General features: G+C 36.9%; 1 protein-coding gene across 3 annotated transcripts in view; it reads right to left on the reverse strand.

Annotated features, from left to right (window-relative positions):
- The window catches only part of LOC121429288 (bromodomain-containing protein 4-like), a 52,229-nt gene extending 35,591 nt beyond the window's left edge, over positions 1–16,638 (reverse strand). Inside the window, exon 1 of one of the 3 annotated variants that reach the window (XM_041626285.1) lies at positions 3,396–4,038. In XM_041626285.1, coding sequence (XP_041482219.1) covers positions 3,396–3,857 — 462 coding nt within the window. In that variant the 5' untranslated portion in view covers positions 3,858–4,038. Of the gene's footprint in view, positions 1–3,395; positions 4,039–15,931 lie in introns of those variants that run through there. The other 2 variants (XM_041626284.1, XM_041626286.1) reach the window with 2 other exon arrangements.
- Positions 16,639–16,924: the final 286 nt, after the last annotated feature.

Genomic DNA, 16,924 nt, shown 5'->3' on the forward strand with positions numbered 1-16,924 from the left:
GAGAAAAATGGGGGTTAGATGAACAAAAAGGTTGATTATTTTATGGAATTGCCCACCTTCAACCTAGTGAATATTTCAAGACTACCTTGTGATATAAAGTATGCACAACTTGTGAATTAAAGTGATGGTCCAGGCTGGAAATATTTATATCTCAATGAATAATTCACAAAGCAAATTGCTGAAAATTTGATCAAAATGAGATAACAAATAATGCAGTTACATGTATCTAATTTTTAAACTTTGCATTATTCTGGTGAAACAGTTCTAGGCAATTCTTTACGAATATTCACTAGGTGGGCTGATGTTATATCCCCACTTGTTCTTTTGTATATTATTATATGAAATTAGGTTTATTCAACATTTTTCTACCAAGAACTAAAACGATTGGACTGAAAACTGATAAAGTGCACTATTACTGTCACAACTTATTTCATCATAATGGAGACACATCATTTACACATACATGTATGAGAAATGAAACATTTACAATTTCATGCAATAACAAAGAAAAAGGAAAGTGGGGATGTGACACTATCAGCCCACCTAATCATGATGATGTGCATACATGTATAACTGTTTTCACAAAATATTGATTAACTTTAAAATTTAATTACTTTGTTATTTGTTTTCTGATTTTGATGAAATTTTCAGCATTTTGCTCTGTGAATTTTACTCTATTTATTCATTTATTTACCACATAAATGTGTTGCTGGGAGTCCTGGGGCTATTAAGGGCTACAAAAATAAAACAGGGCATAGAGCGGGGGGGGGGGGGGGGAGGGGAAGAGTAAAAAATATGGAGAAAGGGACAGAGACTGAGACATAGATACAGAAAACTGACAGAAAGAGATACTACAGAAAGTTAAATCTCTCTAATTGATACTTTCCAATATCAATTAGGACTGGTATGTGCACTTGAAACTTGACTTTGAATAACAAATTAACACTACATCCAAACTACGATATTCAGTGTATCACACATAAAAACCGCCTGTTTCACTTGTTAACCTTCATAATGTCTATTTCAGTAATTCAATAAATATTACTGTCATGACAACACACGTCATTAAAATGACGATCCTAAAATATTAGTTGAAACCACCTGTCTGATAGCTGGAACCGAGGAAATTGATCATTAGAATTTGATATACATTTTTTACACAACATAGTACTTTTGTCTTTACATGAACTCTATAAAAATAGGTCTGTATGGTCTACCTACATGTACCTACATGTTGACTTTGACCAGGATATTAAACACATAATACATGTACATGTATGTAACTGCCCTAAAAACTTTCGAGAGCAGATTGAACAATATCATCTTTTATTAGCACGTGGAAGGAGTGAGAGTAATGTAATGAGGATAGGGGGAGTATATGTACTACATATCCTAAACTATACAAGCCCATAGGGAGTTCAATGAACCCCCTAAACTTTCCAAAGCAAGAAAAACAGAGGAAGAAACAATTTTTCAAGACGAAATTCAGCCAACAACTATTGTTTCAGCCAAGAAGGAAGCAAACACCCCAATTGAAAAGTCTGGCTAGGGGGCTGTAGGATACGTATTCTATTTTCATACAGTGAGACAGTGAGAGTGATGGGGGTCCAAGTTTGGAGCCTTTGAGATAATTCTCATGGTGCACATGGGGTCCCGGGGGACAGTCAATTTAAATTTATTGCTGTACACATGCATGACCAAATTATTACCAAACACCCCCTAAACAAGTTTTTCTCTGTGTGCAAAATAACCTCTATTAAAATAAGTTTTTCGCGGGCTTCTTTAATTTATAAACACATTTTGGCCCCTTAACAAGTTGTCGTCAGAATATGGGAATATGACCCCTAAACAAGTTTTCCCGTTTCCCAGGGTCGTTACTAACAATTGGGAAGAACCCAAACACTTTTCAGAAATGAGCAGGAAAAAGCTTTGGGGAAAAAACATACCCTAAACACGTTTGGCTACATGTAGTCATTAAAAAAAAGCTTTGAAAAAAATACCCTATACGTTTGACCCGGCGATTGACCATTGACTAATCTTTCAAAACCACCTGTTTTTTTTAAATTGGCGCTATTGATACCAGTAACAAGTGCATGCACGGCCTGCATCCAAAACTAAAAAAACATCCCTTTAAACGCGTTTTTGGGTCACACTTGTGTACAGCAATATATTTGACTGTGTGGGGGGGGTTGACCATACAATATACACAAAATCACAATTAAGATGGTAATTTTTACATTTCTGTAAAAATTTTGCTGAAAAAGGGGGAGGGGCTGAACGAACGCCCCCAGCTCAGACCCTTTACCTGAAAAAAAACAGGCATTAACATCAATCACTATTTAAGGCTTGACTTTCTGTACAATACTACAATTACTTTCAATTTCAGAAGCTACATAATTAAAATATATAAAAATATCACAGCATCTATACTTTCCACAGCATGAGTTGTAAATCAAAATTAAATATAGCTGGAATAAGAACTACATTTGATCAAATAATAGTACTTGCAATAGCAGACAGAATTTTATGTAATCAAGTAGGTAGGCCTTAATTTCAGCATCATGACTTTCGTATTATTTACAGTTAATACAGTACACCACTTTCAGGGACAAAACCAACTTTAATGACTGAGGGAGTCCAATTCTAAACTTCTGACAAGCTAAGACCTACATGTACATTGTAAAAGGATCTCATGCCAAAATCTGATAAGTTTATCATTTCAACAAGAGGAGGCGCAATGCTAATCTAATGATTTAAAAACATACGTACATGTATGCTCCGCCAGCAGATGTGAATTGCAATTGTGAATAAGGTGTTGATGAATCGACAGTGAATTATGTGTGAAGAAATCCATGTAGGTATGGGTTTCGAATCAGAGATTATTTAATGGAATAAGGAGTTGACCTGTTGCTTTAATACCACTCAGGTAGGACTACATGCCTGGCAAGTTCATTTTTTTGCATCAATTACATGTGTTTACTTATTTTTCAAAAGAATCTTCCAAGTCGTGAATTGACTGCCAAATTTCTTTTGTTTTGATCTGTTAAGTTCATTTTTTGAATCAATTATGTACTTATTTTCAAAAAGAATCTTCCAAAGTTCCAAGCCGTGAATTGACTGCCAAATTTCTTGTTTTGATCTGTTAAGTTCATTTTTTCATCAATTATGTACTTATTTTCAAAAAAGAATCTTCCAAGTCATGAATTGACTGCCAAATTTCAATGGACTCAACCCGATGGTTTGTGTAGTCTACAATGTAGCATACACAAACCATCACCTGACATAGCACAATGCCAATCTCTCAATTATTGTTCAAAACTTCACAACAGAAGAGTAATGTGAACACTCGCGCACCAAAAAAAAAGAATCAGACAATATCTAGAGACTTGTCATACCTCTTTGGCAACCTGAGTGTTCTGCAACACCCAAGCAACCTGTCCCAAATTGAACCTCATTTTGGCAGAATAATCCTTGATGGTTTGAAGACTGTTGAAGGCATCCTCCCAACTGCCACTCTTTGCACTTTCTACCGCATCGTTCCAAGTGATGATCACCTCCTTAAATGAATAATTGGGTTCACTTTGCATGTTGCCACTCCTCTTCCTCAACTCATTCTCATTCTGCAAAATCCCATGGACTGGACAGTTCACTAGAGGCTGCCGCGGTGGCAACGGATCACCTCTCAAAGGCACTATCTTGATCGACTTCTTGGTAGCATAGCCCGTGATGCAACCAATTTGCTTTCCCTGAATATAACCAGATTGTCCCTGTCCCTTATCACAGCAACATACATGTAAGTCAGCATATTTCTCCTTGTTGACGTTGGTTTGTAATGACATGGGCAACACCTGCGACATTTCTATCGGCAATTTTTGCCCCCTCGATTTTCCCTTGCACTTGTTGCAGAAAATATAGTTTTTCTTGATGAATCACTGGAAGGCCTATACTGGGGTTTCCTAAACTCCTATGATTTTTACTGAATTCTGAAATTCGATTATAATTTGTATCATACAGTATGTCCATGCTCACGTCTCATCTGCATGTCTCATCTGCATCTTCCATTCCAAGTTCAACAACATGGTAGTTCGATCTGAATGAGTTTTTTACCGATGATGGACTGCTTTGCATGTATCATTTGGGGGAAAGTTTTGATAAAATAACAGTAGACTACAAATGGGGGAAATGACGTTTTGGAACAAGAACAAAAAAAAACATTCAATCTAAAATTAACAGCAAGACTCGGTCCTCTAGCTACTTAGGAATAGGAAGTGCTGCTAAAATATAGTTGATCTGATAACCATCAATCACAATTTTGCCTGATCAAAGTCAAAGCCGAAGCTAAGCGTCTCAACATGGATTGAGGGCCAAAATCTAAACTGGCGCCTGCACTGCATCAGCTGCACTTGGTTGATGCGATGGTCGTGGGTTGATACCGCCACGAACTGTTGTTCCTCCGCTCAGCTCAGGCGTGGGTGTAGGCAGAGAGAGCCTCCAAATCCACTGACACGACTCCAAATCCAATTCACAGAGCTTGCGGTATCTATCATCTTCGTAAAACAGGTGATCAATTTATATCAGTTTCAGACTGTTCGAGATCGTCACAAATATTCTAAAGCCTACATCTCTATCCAACAAATGATCTCCCTTACGAATATATAGCAGAAAACAGAAGTCCCCTCGAATGAGGTCAAGATTCATGGGATGGGATGACCACTTGTGGGATTCCTTACGTCATCTAAAAACTCCGCCTACTTCGCGTCACGTTGTCACATGAATATTCATCAAGTTCACTGACAGACTGCCATTGGTCAAAATGTTAAATCCTGCCTCCAAAACTTTGACTCGATGTCGCAACAGTCTTCTCAGAAATTACGTGTATCTTGTCACTTCAAATCTATATTTGCAAAATCCTACTTTCTATCATATTATGGGCCTATATTATTTTCACATTGATATACACCTCCTCTTCTAACAGTACTAGTCACTAGCACGAAGCTAAAGAGTCAAGACCTTTTTTCACAGAGAATTTTCGAATATCGTGTACTTTATTTTGTCAATTCAACATGAACGATATGAATTATAAAAATATTTATACATGTGTTTCCAATAAATGGGCATAATACGCTAATCCAACAATTAAAAGACATTAACATGATCAACAATCCAAATATTGAGCGTTTGGAGAGCGTGTGTGAACGTGTGCTGGTTGGTCAAAGAAAAACAAACTTTGCTATCATCATCATAAATAAGTAACTGAATAATGTTAACATAAGCCAGATTTTTTTTAAACGTATCATTATAATATTCACTATAGACATGCACAGAGTGAATTTAACCCTTATTTCAGCCCAATTCAATTTATTAGCCACGTTTACTATTTTTTACTTAAAATAATTAAGCGCTTTCCATTCATTTCCGTATACTGACATGACTGAGACAGACAAGAACAAGTGAGAAAATATACACCCCTTTCTCTTTGCGAACAAAATACATGTGTTTACATATTCTTTGTTTCATGACCAAGAAACAGTGTCCAGTGGTAACATGCCCGTGATGGTCTTCGGGAGTTGGAAAACAGACTAATGGCTATTTCCTTGACATCATTAAAGGTAAAAGAAAGTAGTGACAGCAAACAATAATCATAACAACGTATTCTAAATCAAGGTTAATCGTCACCATAATTTATTGTCATATATCTAGATCTGGTACATTCATGTAAACTTATCTTTGTGAAATCATGAAATCTTAGCTCAAAATCAATGATGATCTCATGATCAGGGTATAGGCCTTCTTCCTTAAACCCCACATGTACATATTTATATTTTTCATAACAAATTGATTTATGTATGAACTTATGTTTACACGAAAAATATGTGATGAAATGGAAGAAAATAAATGTTTTATTTGAATTGAATTGCATTGAATTGAATCACTAACACAGATAGCATATATGGGACAGTTTATTAATATTGTTTGGGAAAGTACCCGACATTTTAATGAAATTCCGTGGGTTTTTTTGTTTTTGCTAATTTCTCAGCAATTACGCATTTTCTTCCAGGGTCATTTGGCATATATTTGTTATGTGTACATACAAACGATGGGTGGTAATCTCCGTTCGAACCCATTTTCGATCGTTACTACAACTGGTATTTATCTTCAAACTGGTTTATTTGCCCCTCTGTTTTCAAATCTATAGCGGGGTTTACTAGTACCTGGACGTGCCATTGGTTGGCGAAAACATCAAGTAAATGACAGGTGAGGGACTCGATCAACTTGGATGAAAATAATATTGAGGCCATTTTCAGTTTATTCTAGGAAATAATTGATTGACCTTCCGCAAGAATGGTTGAATTCCATTTCAAATTCTATGGCCACTTCATACATTTTCCACCCAAATTACAACTAATTATCGAATTAAAACATGTATATACAGTAATGATTAAACAAACGAATCATAAAAAACGAACCCATATCCCTCCCCGATCACTTTCTCTTACAGAATCCTCCACAAAATATGCAAATCACCTGCAACTCAATTTTGTAGTGGTCACTATTTTCCCTTTTTTCTAATCGAATTGGTTAGAAATTATCATATAAATCCACAATCTCCCCTTCCCACCTACCTACTACTTGTACTTCCTCTGTTATAACACGATAGCTTAGTCGACAGAGCGGGAGATTCGTATTCCGGTGACCCGGGTTCGATTCCCACTTGGTGCGCTAGTGCCCTTTGGTAAAGCATTAATCCTCAGTAACAGGTCCTCCGGAGAGGACCTTAAGCCGTCGGTCCGCTGGTTGCTTGCTTACAAGCATTCATGCTTTCTTAGCAATCAGGTAAAAAAAAATCACCATCACCACCATATTGATGATGATAATAATAATTCGCTTTTATATATCGCTGAATACATCGGACAACGTCTCTTTGCGCTTTACTGATAGGCATATATATATATATATATATATATATATATATATATATATATATATATATATATATATATATATATATATATATATATATATATATATATATATATATATATATTATATATTAACATAATTAAAGGAAAATAAAACTGATCTTTCGGACAAGTTACTCGTTTTGCAACTCAGTATTATTTCAGTAATTTTGTTAAATCTTGTTTCGATTAGTTTCTAAAATAGTTTTGCTTCTTTTTGGTTTATTGTCGGTTTATTGTCGCTATTGATTAATCTAATACAACATATTAGTGTACTCGGCCTTCAACAGAAACTGGGATATACCTCCCGGCGTGACTAAGATTTCACTTCCTACACACTCAGGTGGATGATGATAGGAAGTATATAGTCTGTCCATGAAATATGGATGACTGTACCTGGAGGCCCCAGTCACAAAACCAAAGATTTCACTTCCTACACACTCTGGTGGATAATGATAGGAAGTGTATATCCATGAAATAGGGATGATTGTACCTAGAGGCTCCAATCACAGGAGGAAACCAATCAAAATGAATTTTGTTCAGATATCAGTCATCCATATAGTAATTATTAGTTAATATATTGTTGTGGTCAGACGGTTACCTATATAACTAATTTAATGGAGAGGTTTGCGGCAACAAAACAATAAGATCGAGGATTAACCCACTTTGTTTTCGGTGACCTTGTCAACTGACACGTGTTATTTGTTGTTGTTTGTTATTATTATAATTAGTAGTAGTAGTAGTAGTAGTAGTAGTAGTAGTAGTAGTAGTAGTAGTAGTAGTAGTAGTAGTAGTAGTAGTAGTAGTAGTAGTAGTAGTAGTAGTAGTAGTAGTAGTAGTAGTAGTAGTAGTACTAGTAGTATTATTATCATTATTTATCAAAAGGTAACATAAAGGCATGATTACAAGAAATGTGCGAAGCTACAGTACACGTAACATTCAAATAACTTGTTTTTAAAAAAATGACCAAAACAGGCGAAAAGCAGAGAAAGTAGAAGAAATTAAAAGACGGAGTAGAAGAAATTAAAAGACGGAGTAGAGAAGAGTATTATTCATAAGAGAACTGTGTCGCATGCAATAATACCGGTGTTCTCGGTAAATTACTATGGTAAATTATGACCCTCAAATTTATTTATTTGTGACAAGCGCCCCTTACGGTCACATCATTGTAATCATGATAGTAGAAATGATCAAGGAAATAAAGGGAAATGACAGTGAATCCACTTAACTATATCTTTATCTTGACAAATCCAATGGTATTGTCCTGTTGTTGTTGTCACTGTGCCGAAATTTATAATAACATGGCTGCATCAATAAAGTAGAGGGCTCCGTTTTACTGTACATTACGAAAATCATCTGAACAAGCTTATTTTATTTGTGTTAATTCACCAAAACTACAATTGTGTCATATATGATATAATGTTTTTGTAATATCACTTTGTTATGTTATGTTCATTATATTATGTACAATATTGTGAAATGGAAACCAATTACTGAAATGAAAAGAAATTTCACCCCCCCCCCTATTTATCAGAAGTCTCTAAGCGCTCTACAGTAATTCAGCAATTATACAAGTCATGTATAAGTAATCCGCCCTGGCCTCCAATATTTTTCTTATCCCTCCATTTTCACCCCCCCCCCCTTAAGAAATCCTGGTGCCGCCCGCCCCGCTAATTTTACAGGGAAAAGCATTGTGCATGTAAGCTAGTCCTTTCATTGGAACAAGGAGAACGCGTCGAAGAAAAAAAATAATTAGGAAGCTGCAGTGTCAGTTTTCCAAAGATGCCTCAAAATTTTATTTTTAAAAGTGTTTATTTTTTCTCTCAAGAGGTCCTACTATAGGGTTTCATCGATCATGGCACAATGTGCAAACTAAAGAAATATCTATTTTCAATATTCCTTCGAATATTCATGCAAATTTTTGTTTAATCACCCCCTACCCAAATAAACTCTTACATGTACATATTGAGGCAAGCATAACCCATCCCTCGGATACGCTGTTAAATGAAGGTCCCATGTGATTACTTATACGAAAGAAGAACATAATTCCAAATATCATAAAAAGGAAATAATTTTAAAAATTTTGTTTCCTATGATAATTATCAATCAAAAGCATATTACGTCACAGAACACGTCATCACCATTTTATTAGGAAAGTCAAAACCTAAGTTTCTACTGCATGTCAATGTGGTGGGAAAAAGCATACATTATACAATGTGCTTTGCCATTATTTAGTTCACGGTAATTCAACAAAAGTATACAGATCAAAGGATTCAGCGAACTAAAACATGTTTTGTTTATTTTGTGATTTTAATCAAAGTATCACAGATGTGAAGTCAGTAGAGTACTAGGAAATATACCCGGGGAGCACTTCCATTGACGAGTGGATACCAGCACCCTAAACACGTAATTTCCATATTCTGAAAATGCACCCCTTAACAAGTATCGGCGTGTGAAACCATACCCTTAACAAGTATTGGAAACATAACGATACACTTGGCAAGTATTCCCTGAATTGACCCCCTAAACAAGTACAACGACATTTGTATTGTTATGTCACCGCTGTCGGTTTTACCTTTACCTGATAGCATGGGTTGAGTACAGTCCAATTAACCTCCCACATCTCGCGCAATCGTACTCTAAACACGTACTGTCGACACTTGGGGCAAAAAGTACGTCCTTTATAAAACACTTTAGTCGTAATTTTTACACCCTCGCAAGTACGACCCTAAACACGTAGCTTTCCAACGAAAATAGATTTTTCATTATTTCAATGTTTACCTGATAGCATGGGTTGAGTACAGTCAAATTAACCTCCCACATCTCGCGCAATCGTACTCTAAACACGTACTGTCGACACTTGGGGCAAAAAGTACGTCCTTTATAAAACACTTTAGTCGTAATTTTTACACCCTCGCAAGTACGACCCTAAACACGTAGCTTTCCAACGAAAATAGATTTTTCATTATTTCAATGTTTACCTGATAGCATGGGTTACCTGATAGCATGGGTTGAGTACAGTCAAATTAACCTCCCACATCTCGCGCAATCGTACTCTAAACACGTACTGTCGACACTTGGGGCAAAAAGTACGTCCTTTATAAAACACTTTAGTCGTAATTTTTACACCCTCGCAAGTACGACCCTAAACACGTAGCTTTCCAACGAAAATAGATTTTTCATTATTTCAATGTTTACCTGATAGCATGGGTTACCTGATAGCATGGGTTGAGTACAGTCAAATTAACCTCCCACATCTCGCGCAATCGTACTCTAAACACGTACTGTCGACACTTGGGGCAAAAAGTACGTCCTTTATAAAACACTTTAGTCGTAATTTTTACACCCTCGCAAGTACGACCCTAAACACGTAGCTTTCCAACGAAAATAGATTTTTCATTATTTCAATGTTTACCTGATAGCATGGGTTACCTGATAGCATGGGTTGAGTACAGTCAAATTAACCTCCCACATCTCGCGCAATCGTACTCTAAACACGTACTGTCGACACTTGGGGCAAAAAGTACGTCCTTTATAAAACACTTTAGTCGTAATTTTTACACCCTCGCAAGTACGACCCTAAACAAATAGCTTTCCAACGAAAATAGATTTTTCATTATTTTAGTTTTTTTGACACCCTTATTACGTAACGTGCCATATCTTGAAAAGACATCCTTTTTCCGTGTTTTTTGGTCGCGCATGGTATTCAATCGTCAATGTAAGTGCCCCCCCCCCCCCGGGAAAAATAACGAAAGTTGACAAGTAGAGGAAAGATTCGAGTACGTATGATACACGTCAAATAAGATTTTTGGAATAAGGGCGGAATACGCTATAATATTTTTTCTTCATTCTCAAGATTTCTAGTGGGGGCAAGGGGGACAACGGTCCAACTGAGGTGGAACTGACCCCATGCCCACCCCCTCCCCCCCCCCCACCTGGTACTGTAAAACAACGTTCCTTTCACTGTTGATTTTTTTTATTTATTCATAAAACTTTAAATGAAAAACATATTGAAAATCCTTATTAAATAGATTTAAAGTCATTGAGTGCATTTGGGGGGGGGCGGAATGCATACATGGATGCTGAACCATGTCTTACATTATCTCATATAGGTCTACGTGCATTTTTGCAAGTTCATCTGAAATTAATGACTTGCATGTTTTATAAGAATAAACGAAAGTTCATGTTGGTGGATTCGTATGGAGGACAGATTTTGGGGAGATGGGGGGGGGGTGGTGACCCACTAATTCATATTCGCGTCGTAAACGTTATGATTTGGGTTCGTCATACTCTTTCGTTCCCTCCCCATTTCTCTCCCTCTCTCTCTCTCTCATACATACACACACGCACCCTCACACACACACCCAACCTTACACATTCCAATAATTTAAAGTTCTATCTTTTATCAAGGTATTTCTATATGACTTCAAAAAGTATAGATCACTTGCCTCCCCCCTCCCCCCCCACAACACCTGTATACAGACGCGGACTCAAATGTGACACTTCAACAAAATTGTATCATGTGTAGAGTTGAGACTACTACATGTATGTCTGTGTCATCATAGAAGTCACAGTACACTCCTGCAATTTAAGACATATTTATCAAAATTGGGTTTTTAAATGGGCTCTAAGAGCTTCCTTAACCCTGCCACACTCATCTGTACACCCTCGTCTCGAAGACAGTGAGATGTGGCCATCAAGGTAACTTCAAGGTAACATGGGTGAATCTGGTCTTTTACTCTAGACTTTGCAGTTAGTAGCGGGAACAAAGTATCGGTGCCAGGAGAATAGACCCGAGTTCGTAGTTACCTCATGGACAATAATTCTGGTCAAATTACCTTTCATTTTTTTACATTATGATAGGCAGATTTCAAAGCAAGATATTATGCAAGCATGTCTTACATAGCAGTAGGAGATCAGGGGAGCGTGTTATGAAAGGAGTTGTCAGACATTTTATCTTACAAGTCCCATTTTATCCGATAGTTACCATAGTAACAATGCTATTAAGCCAATCAACATCAAGGAAGGTTGTCAGATCTGACAACTTGTCGGACAAAAATGTCGATGGAGCGCTCCCCTGGTGACGAGAATCAGAGAACAGCACACTAAATAATGAACACTCTATGTAAGTATTTGTTGCATTTTGACTTTGAATGCTTTAACAAGTCGCTATCTAACAATGTACTTGGCCAACTGTGAAATACCAGTCGCTAGTGGACGCGTTGTCGTTGTTGTTGTTTTGTGTGTGGATCGATCTAATGGAAAAACAAAATTCAAAAGAATATATGAATAATCAAGACATGATGCTTATCTCATTAGATATTGACCATGTCACTTTTAGTCCGAATGACCTTCTTCTGATCATGCGCAGAATGGAACTCCGAACTGGCTTATTCACCAACATCGCAGTAGCGCCATAATGCTGAGGACACTGTTCTCTTTCACCACCATGACCACAGCAATATTTCCTTCACATCCGACAATGTTTACTTTACCTCGATCCACAATTATTATAATCCGGAACCGGGATCCGGAAAGACGTGCGTAAAGATGATATAAAAGAAGTCAAGAAGTACCTTTCGGAGGTTGAGGGGGAAGGCTGTTTTTGAAACACGTTCTTTTCTTTTTTTTTCTTTTTTTTGCAGGGGCGACAGGGTGGGCATGGGACATTACCCCCATTGCTTCAACTATTGGAGGGAAAAGGAGGTAAACAATGAAGGAGCGAAAATGAAGAAAGAGGAAGAAAAGTATAAAATACCCCTTGTAACCCAGTTCTCTCTATTAAAAAAACCTGGTGCCGCAGTCGCCCCCGATTTTATGACGATCCACCTACTGTTCACGACCTCTGAATTTAGGCATTATTGTCTACTTTGTCTACATAAGAATTATTTTCTACAGAAATCTTATAAACCTTGCTTTTCAGTTTCAAAACATGCCCCGAATGTGCATAGTTGACTTACACACATGTATATGATTGTGGTTAAAATGACTATGGTGTTTGTCGTGTGTATTATTTCAGTTTACATCGAATATCGGGTTAATTACTGGACAATATTTAAATGTAGACAAACACTCATTGTCAAGGCCCTGTGGAGCGGGAGTGCTGAAAATCACTTTGATAGATTGCTGACAGAAATGTTGAAAAGTAAATAGAAAGCTTAATGTAGTATTATTCAACTTTCAATGAGCCTATATGTGTTGTAGTGGGGCGGGGGTCGCAAGTACTGTAAATCATAAAGAAATCAGCAAACCATAATATATAGCACAGAGTGCAGAGGGACTTTTAACCTAGATTAGTGACGAGCGTTTTATTTAGAACTACAGTGCGTATCAAAAAAAAATTTACAATTTGAAAAAGAGCTGGGAATTCAAAAATATACAACATGTGGGTATTTTTTCACATATAATATTGGTTTAGGTCTCATCTTTCCAATGAAAGTAAAAGTTTTGACAGAATGTTACAATTGAGTGAGCACTGTCCATTTCTGTAAAGCTCGCAGAAATCTGTTTGCGCAGAAATGCTTGTTTTCACGCTGTGTCAAGGGGAAAGGGCAAAATCAAACTTACCCTGCGAAACATTTCTCATACATTTCCCTTGCACTTTTAGTCAATTGAAATAAAACGGATATATTAAAGCATTTTGTAACAATTTTGCCACCCAAATTGAAATTTCAACATTTAGTGAGCACAACCTTTACCCTTTTTGTGCCAGCTGGATCTGAGGACATATTAACTAAATCTGAACAAAAGTTTACATCAGACATCTCCAGCATTGTTTTTCAATGAATTTGAAGTGGGTTTACATTTCATTTTCATCTAATACTTGTTTTTCCACACTTTTCCCAAGCTTGACAATGATTTACAAAATTAAAATCAAGCCTAAGCCATTGCATGTAAATCACATCTCAGTGTAAAGCAAATAACGTCTCGATAGCCTCGGTGTATGGGGGAGTGGGGTGGGGCGCAATGCACTCTTTGAATTGTTTTGGGCAAGGAAACAAGTTTAAAAAGGTAAAATATATCTTCAAATCAATTTATCTAGCTAAATTCTACGTTTTCTTCATGATTAAGGTCTACTTTTATTTGCATAACTATTTCAAAGTTCTGCGCAAATCATTTTTCACTAAATTTTCAAAAGCAAGTGGTGCTTACTCAAGCGAAAATATTTTTTGACAGTTATATCGTCATTTGCTTAAATGGACCTAGTATACTAATGTTAAAATGTGGAAAAATCTTCAGGAAATTATAAATGTATAATTTTACAGGATTTATTCAAAGTGTAAACTTTGTTTTGATACGCACTGTATACATTGGAATCTTCGTCCTACGGTTGTTTAAGAATGAAAAAAAAATGAAGAACATACGCAAGTGAGAGAGCGAAGCATCCAAGCTCCTCATATCACTTTGTTATTATTTTGCACCACCCCCATACAATGTACTTCGTATGACCATGTTTTTATATGTCAAAAGTCGAAATGACACGACTGAAACCACAAAACAATGATGTTGCTTGCTGCTTACTTCAAAGAAAGGCGGATATATAGTACAGTGGTTCATTTCCTTTTAGTGATAAAAATAACTTGAAATCGTATAAACGGTAATCAATATCACTATTTTCTCTTTTTTCAGGACAGGACCTGCAAAAAACCACATGCTATATGGTCATGAAGGACAGTAAAAAAAAATGAAAAAATATCTTTCACTGTTTTGAAAAGGAAATAGAAAGTTGTTTAATGTCCGATCATATCGAATGCTAAATTCCCCAATTTCTGCTTTTTGTTTTTGTTTTCGAATTAATGCTTTAATGGTTAAAGTTGTCTGTTATAGAAGAATGCAAATGTAAGGAAAAGCGAAACAAAACAAAATAAATTTTAATCACGGATGCATTTGCAGAGGAGGCAACTGGGTATGTCATGAGTGACCCACTGATTATAAGGGTTACTTGTCTTTGCTCAACGAGCAATATTATGCAGTATCAGCACATCTCATTATTACGCTGTGCGTAGAATATTGATTATCTAAATGAACTTGGGGGCGACGTGAGAAAACATGGTCGCCGAAAAGCATCCCATTTTTAGAATTATAGTGACGATTTTGGCTGTCATGTATTTCATACGCTGCTTGGAAGCATCTAAAGGACCGACGGTTTGGAGTCCATTTCGACGGGAATGCATTGAGAGGAAAATCCACTTGGGGCGACCGCAGGTCGCTGAGTTCCAAGACTATATTTCAACCAATATAAAGGAACTGGTGTTCTTTCTGCTATCCATGGAAACTGTGGACACCGGTAGTCCTTTCTTTATTCATTCATTCATCCATTCATGTGTTTTCATTGACGTTTTCTTTCTTGTCTTTTTTTTGTTTTGAAATAGTATTTATTAAAACATTCAGTTCAAAATCATACGTACAATAGTATATTAACAAATCACTGTTCACAAAGTCAAATAAATAATTATTCATAATAATTCAAAGTCTCTATTAACATCGGTTCGATAAAGAAAATGAATGAATGAAACCAGGAAGGAATGAACGAACAAACCAACGAATGAATGAACGAACGAATAAACATGAATGAATGAATGAACGTATGGATGAATGAAAAAATGAACGAACGAACGAATAAACATGAATGAATGAATGAATGAATGAATGAATGAATGAATGAACGAACGAACGAACGAATAAACATGAATGACTGAATGAATGAATGAATAAAATTAATGAATGGGTGGATGAATATACCTATAATGATCGAAAGATGGGCTAATGGGGTTTCGGGGGCTATTCCACGCACAATGAAGTGAAAGAAAAGTTCTTCACGCAGGAACGTTTTCTTTTATATCCTACAGCTAATTTAGCCTATTCACCTGCAAATACAAAGTTCTTAATCTCCGTCGGGATAATCCCACTGAACCCTTTAGTGGATAATCGTCGAATCATTAGGAAAATTAGTAGGTCATTGGTAGTCTTACCACTTCAGCCTCACTGAACCGGTATTGACTCATCTCGATATGGCCAATGTTGAAGAGGATCTTCGCCGAGGGGTCTTCGATACTCATGAAGGTCTGGAGGGCGGCGTCTATGTCTCCCTTGCCGAGCGCCTGCACGCTCTCGTGCCAGAAGTGGATCATATCCTTGTGCGTCTGCTTCTCCATGGTCGACGATGTCGGATTCGATGTCGAAAAGGAAAACAGGGTGGAATTATAAGCCAAGGCCCATCCGAATCAAATCGGTATTCAAGCCTATATACCTTGATTTCCGTTTATGAGTGTTCTCGTTCATCAAAAGCCGCAGTCAGTTGGCCTATGTAGTCTATCTGTTGATATTTTAACTATCACCCTCGAATATCGCTTTGTCAACAGAGCCCACTTCTCCCATCTGTAACAGGTTGCTGATTGGTCCGAAGTGTTCGATATCTTGGAAACTAGTACCTCAGCGGTGCCGCCGTGCTGGTATACCTCCAGAATATGTTTATCCTTATATGAAATATTCCAAACTTTCCTCACAAACTAAATCACGCGCGCGTCCTGGGCCTGACTGGGAGTGTACCCAAGTGTACGCGTACCTGAACTAATTTTGGACTGAATTCTCTTATACAAGGTAATGACACTATATACCAGGAAGTCACTGCAGTCGTGTAGTGGTATACAAAATTCCTGTTTATTTCAGCAACCTAAACTCAGTGATCGCATTTATGAAAGAATCTAAGGCGGATTACAATGAACACGATTTTGGGGGCATCACTTCTTTTGTTTGGGTTTGCTATGTGTCACCAATCGGTGACCCCATATACTTCCTGGTACTCAAACTCTAACAAACACAAAATACATGTAGCATGAATATACGTCTACTAAACCTTTTATGCAAGGTATGACAAACACAACCTTGTGGTTTATATAAACCAAATAAAATTCATAGAATTACTCAATGGTGCGTTTATATTAATGTTTCGGGAATCCGAAATT

The sequence above is a fragment of the Lytechinus variegatus genome, chromosome 15, assembly GCF_018143015.1.
Source record: "Lytechinus variegatus isolate NC3 chromosome 15, Lvar_3.0, whole genome shotgun sequence".
NCBI classification, from domain to species: Eukaryota; Metazoa; Echinodermata; class Echinoidea; order Temnopleuroida; family Toxopneustidae; genus Lytechinus; species Lytechinus variegatus.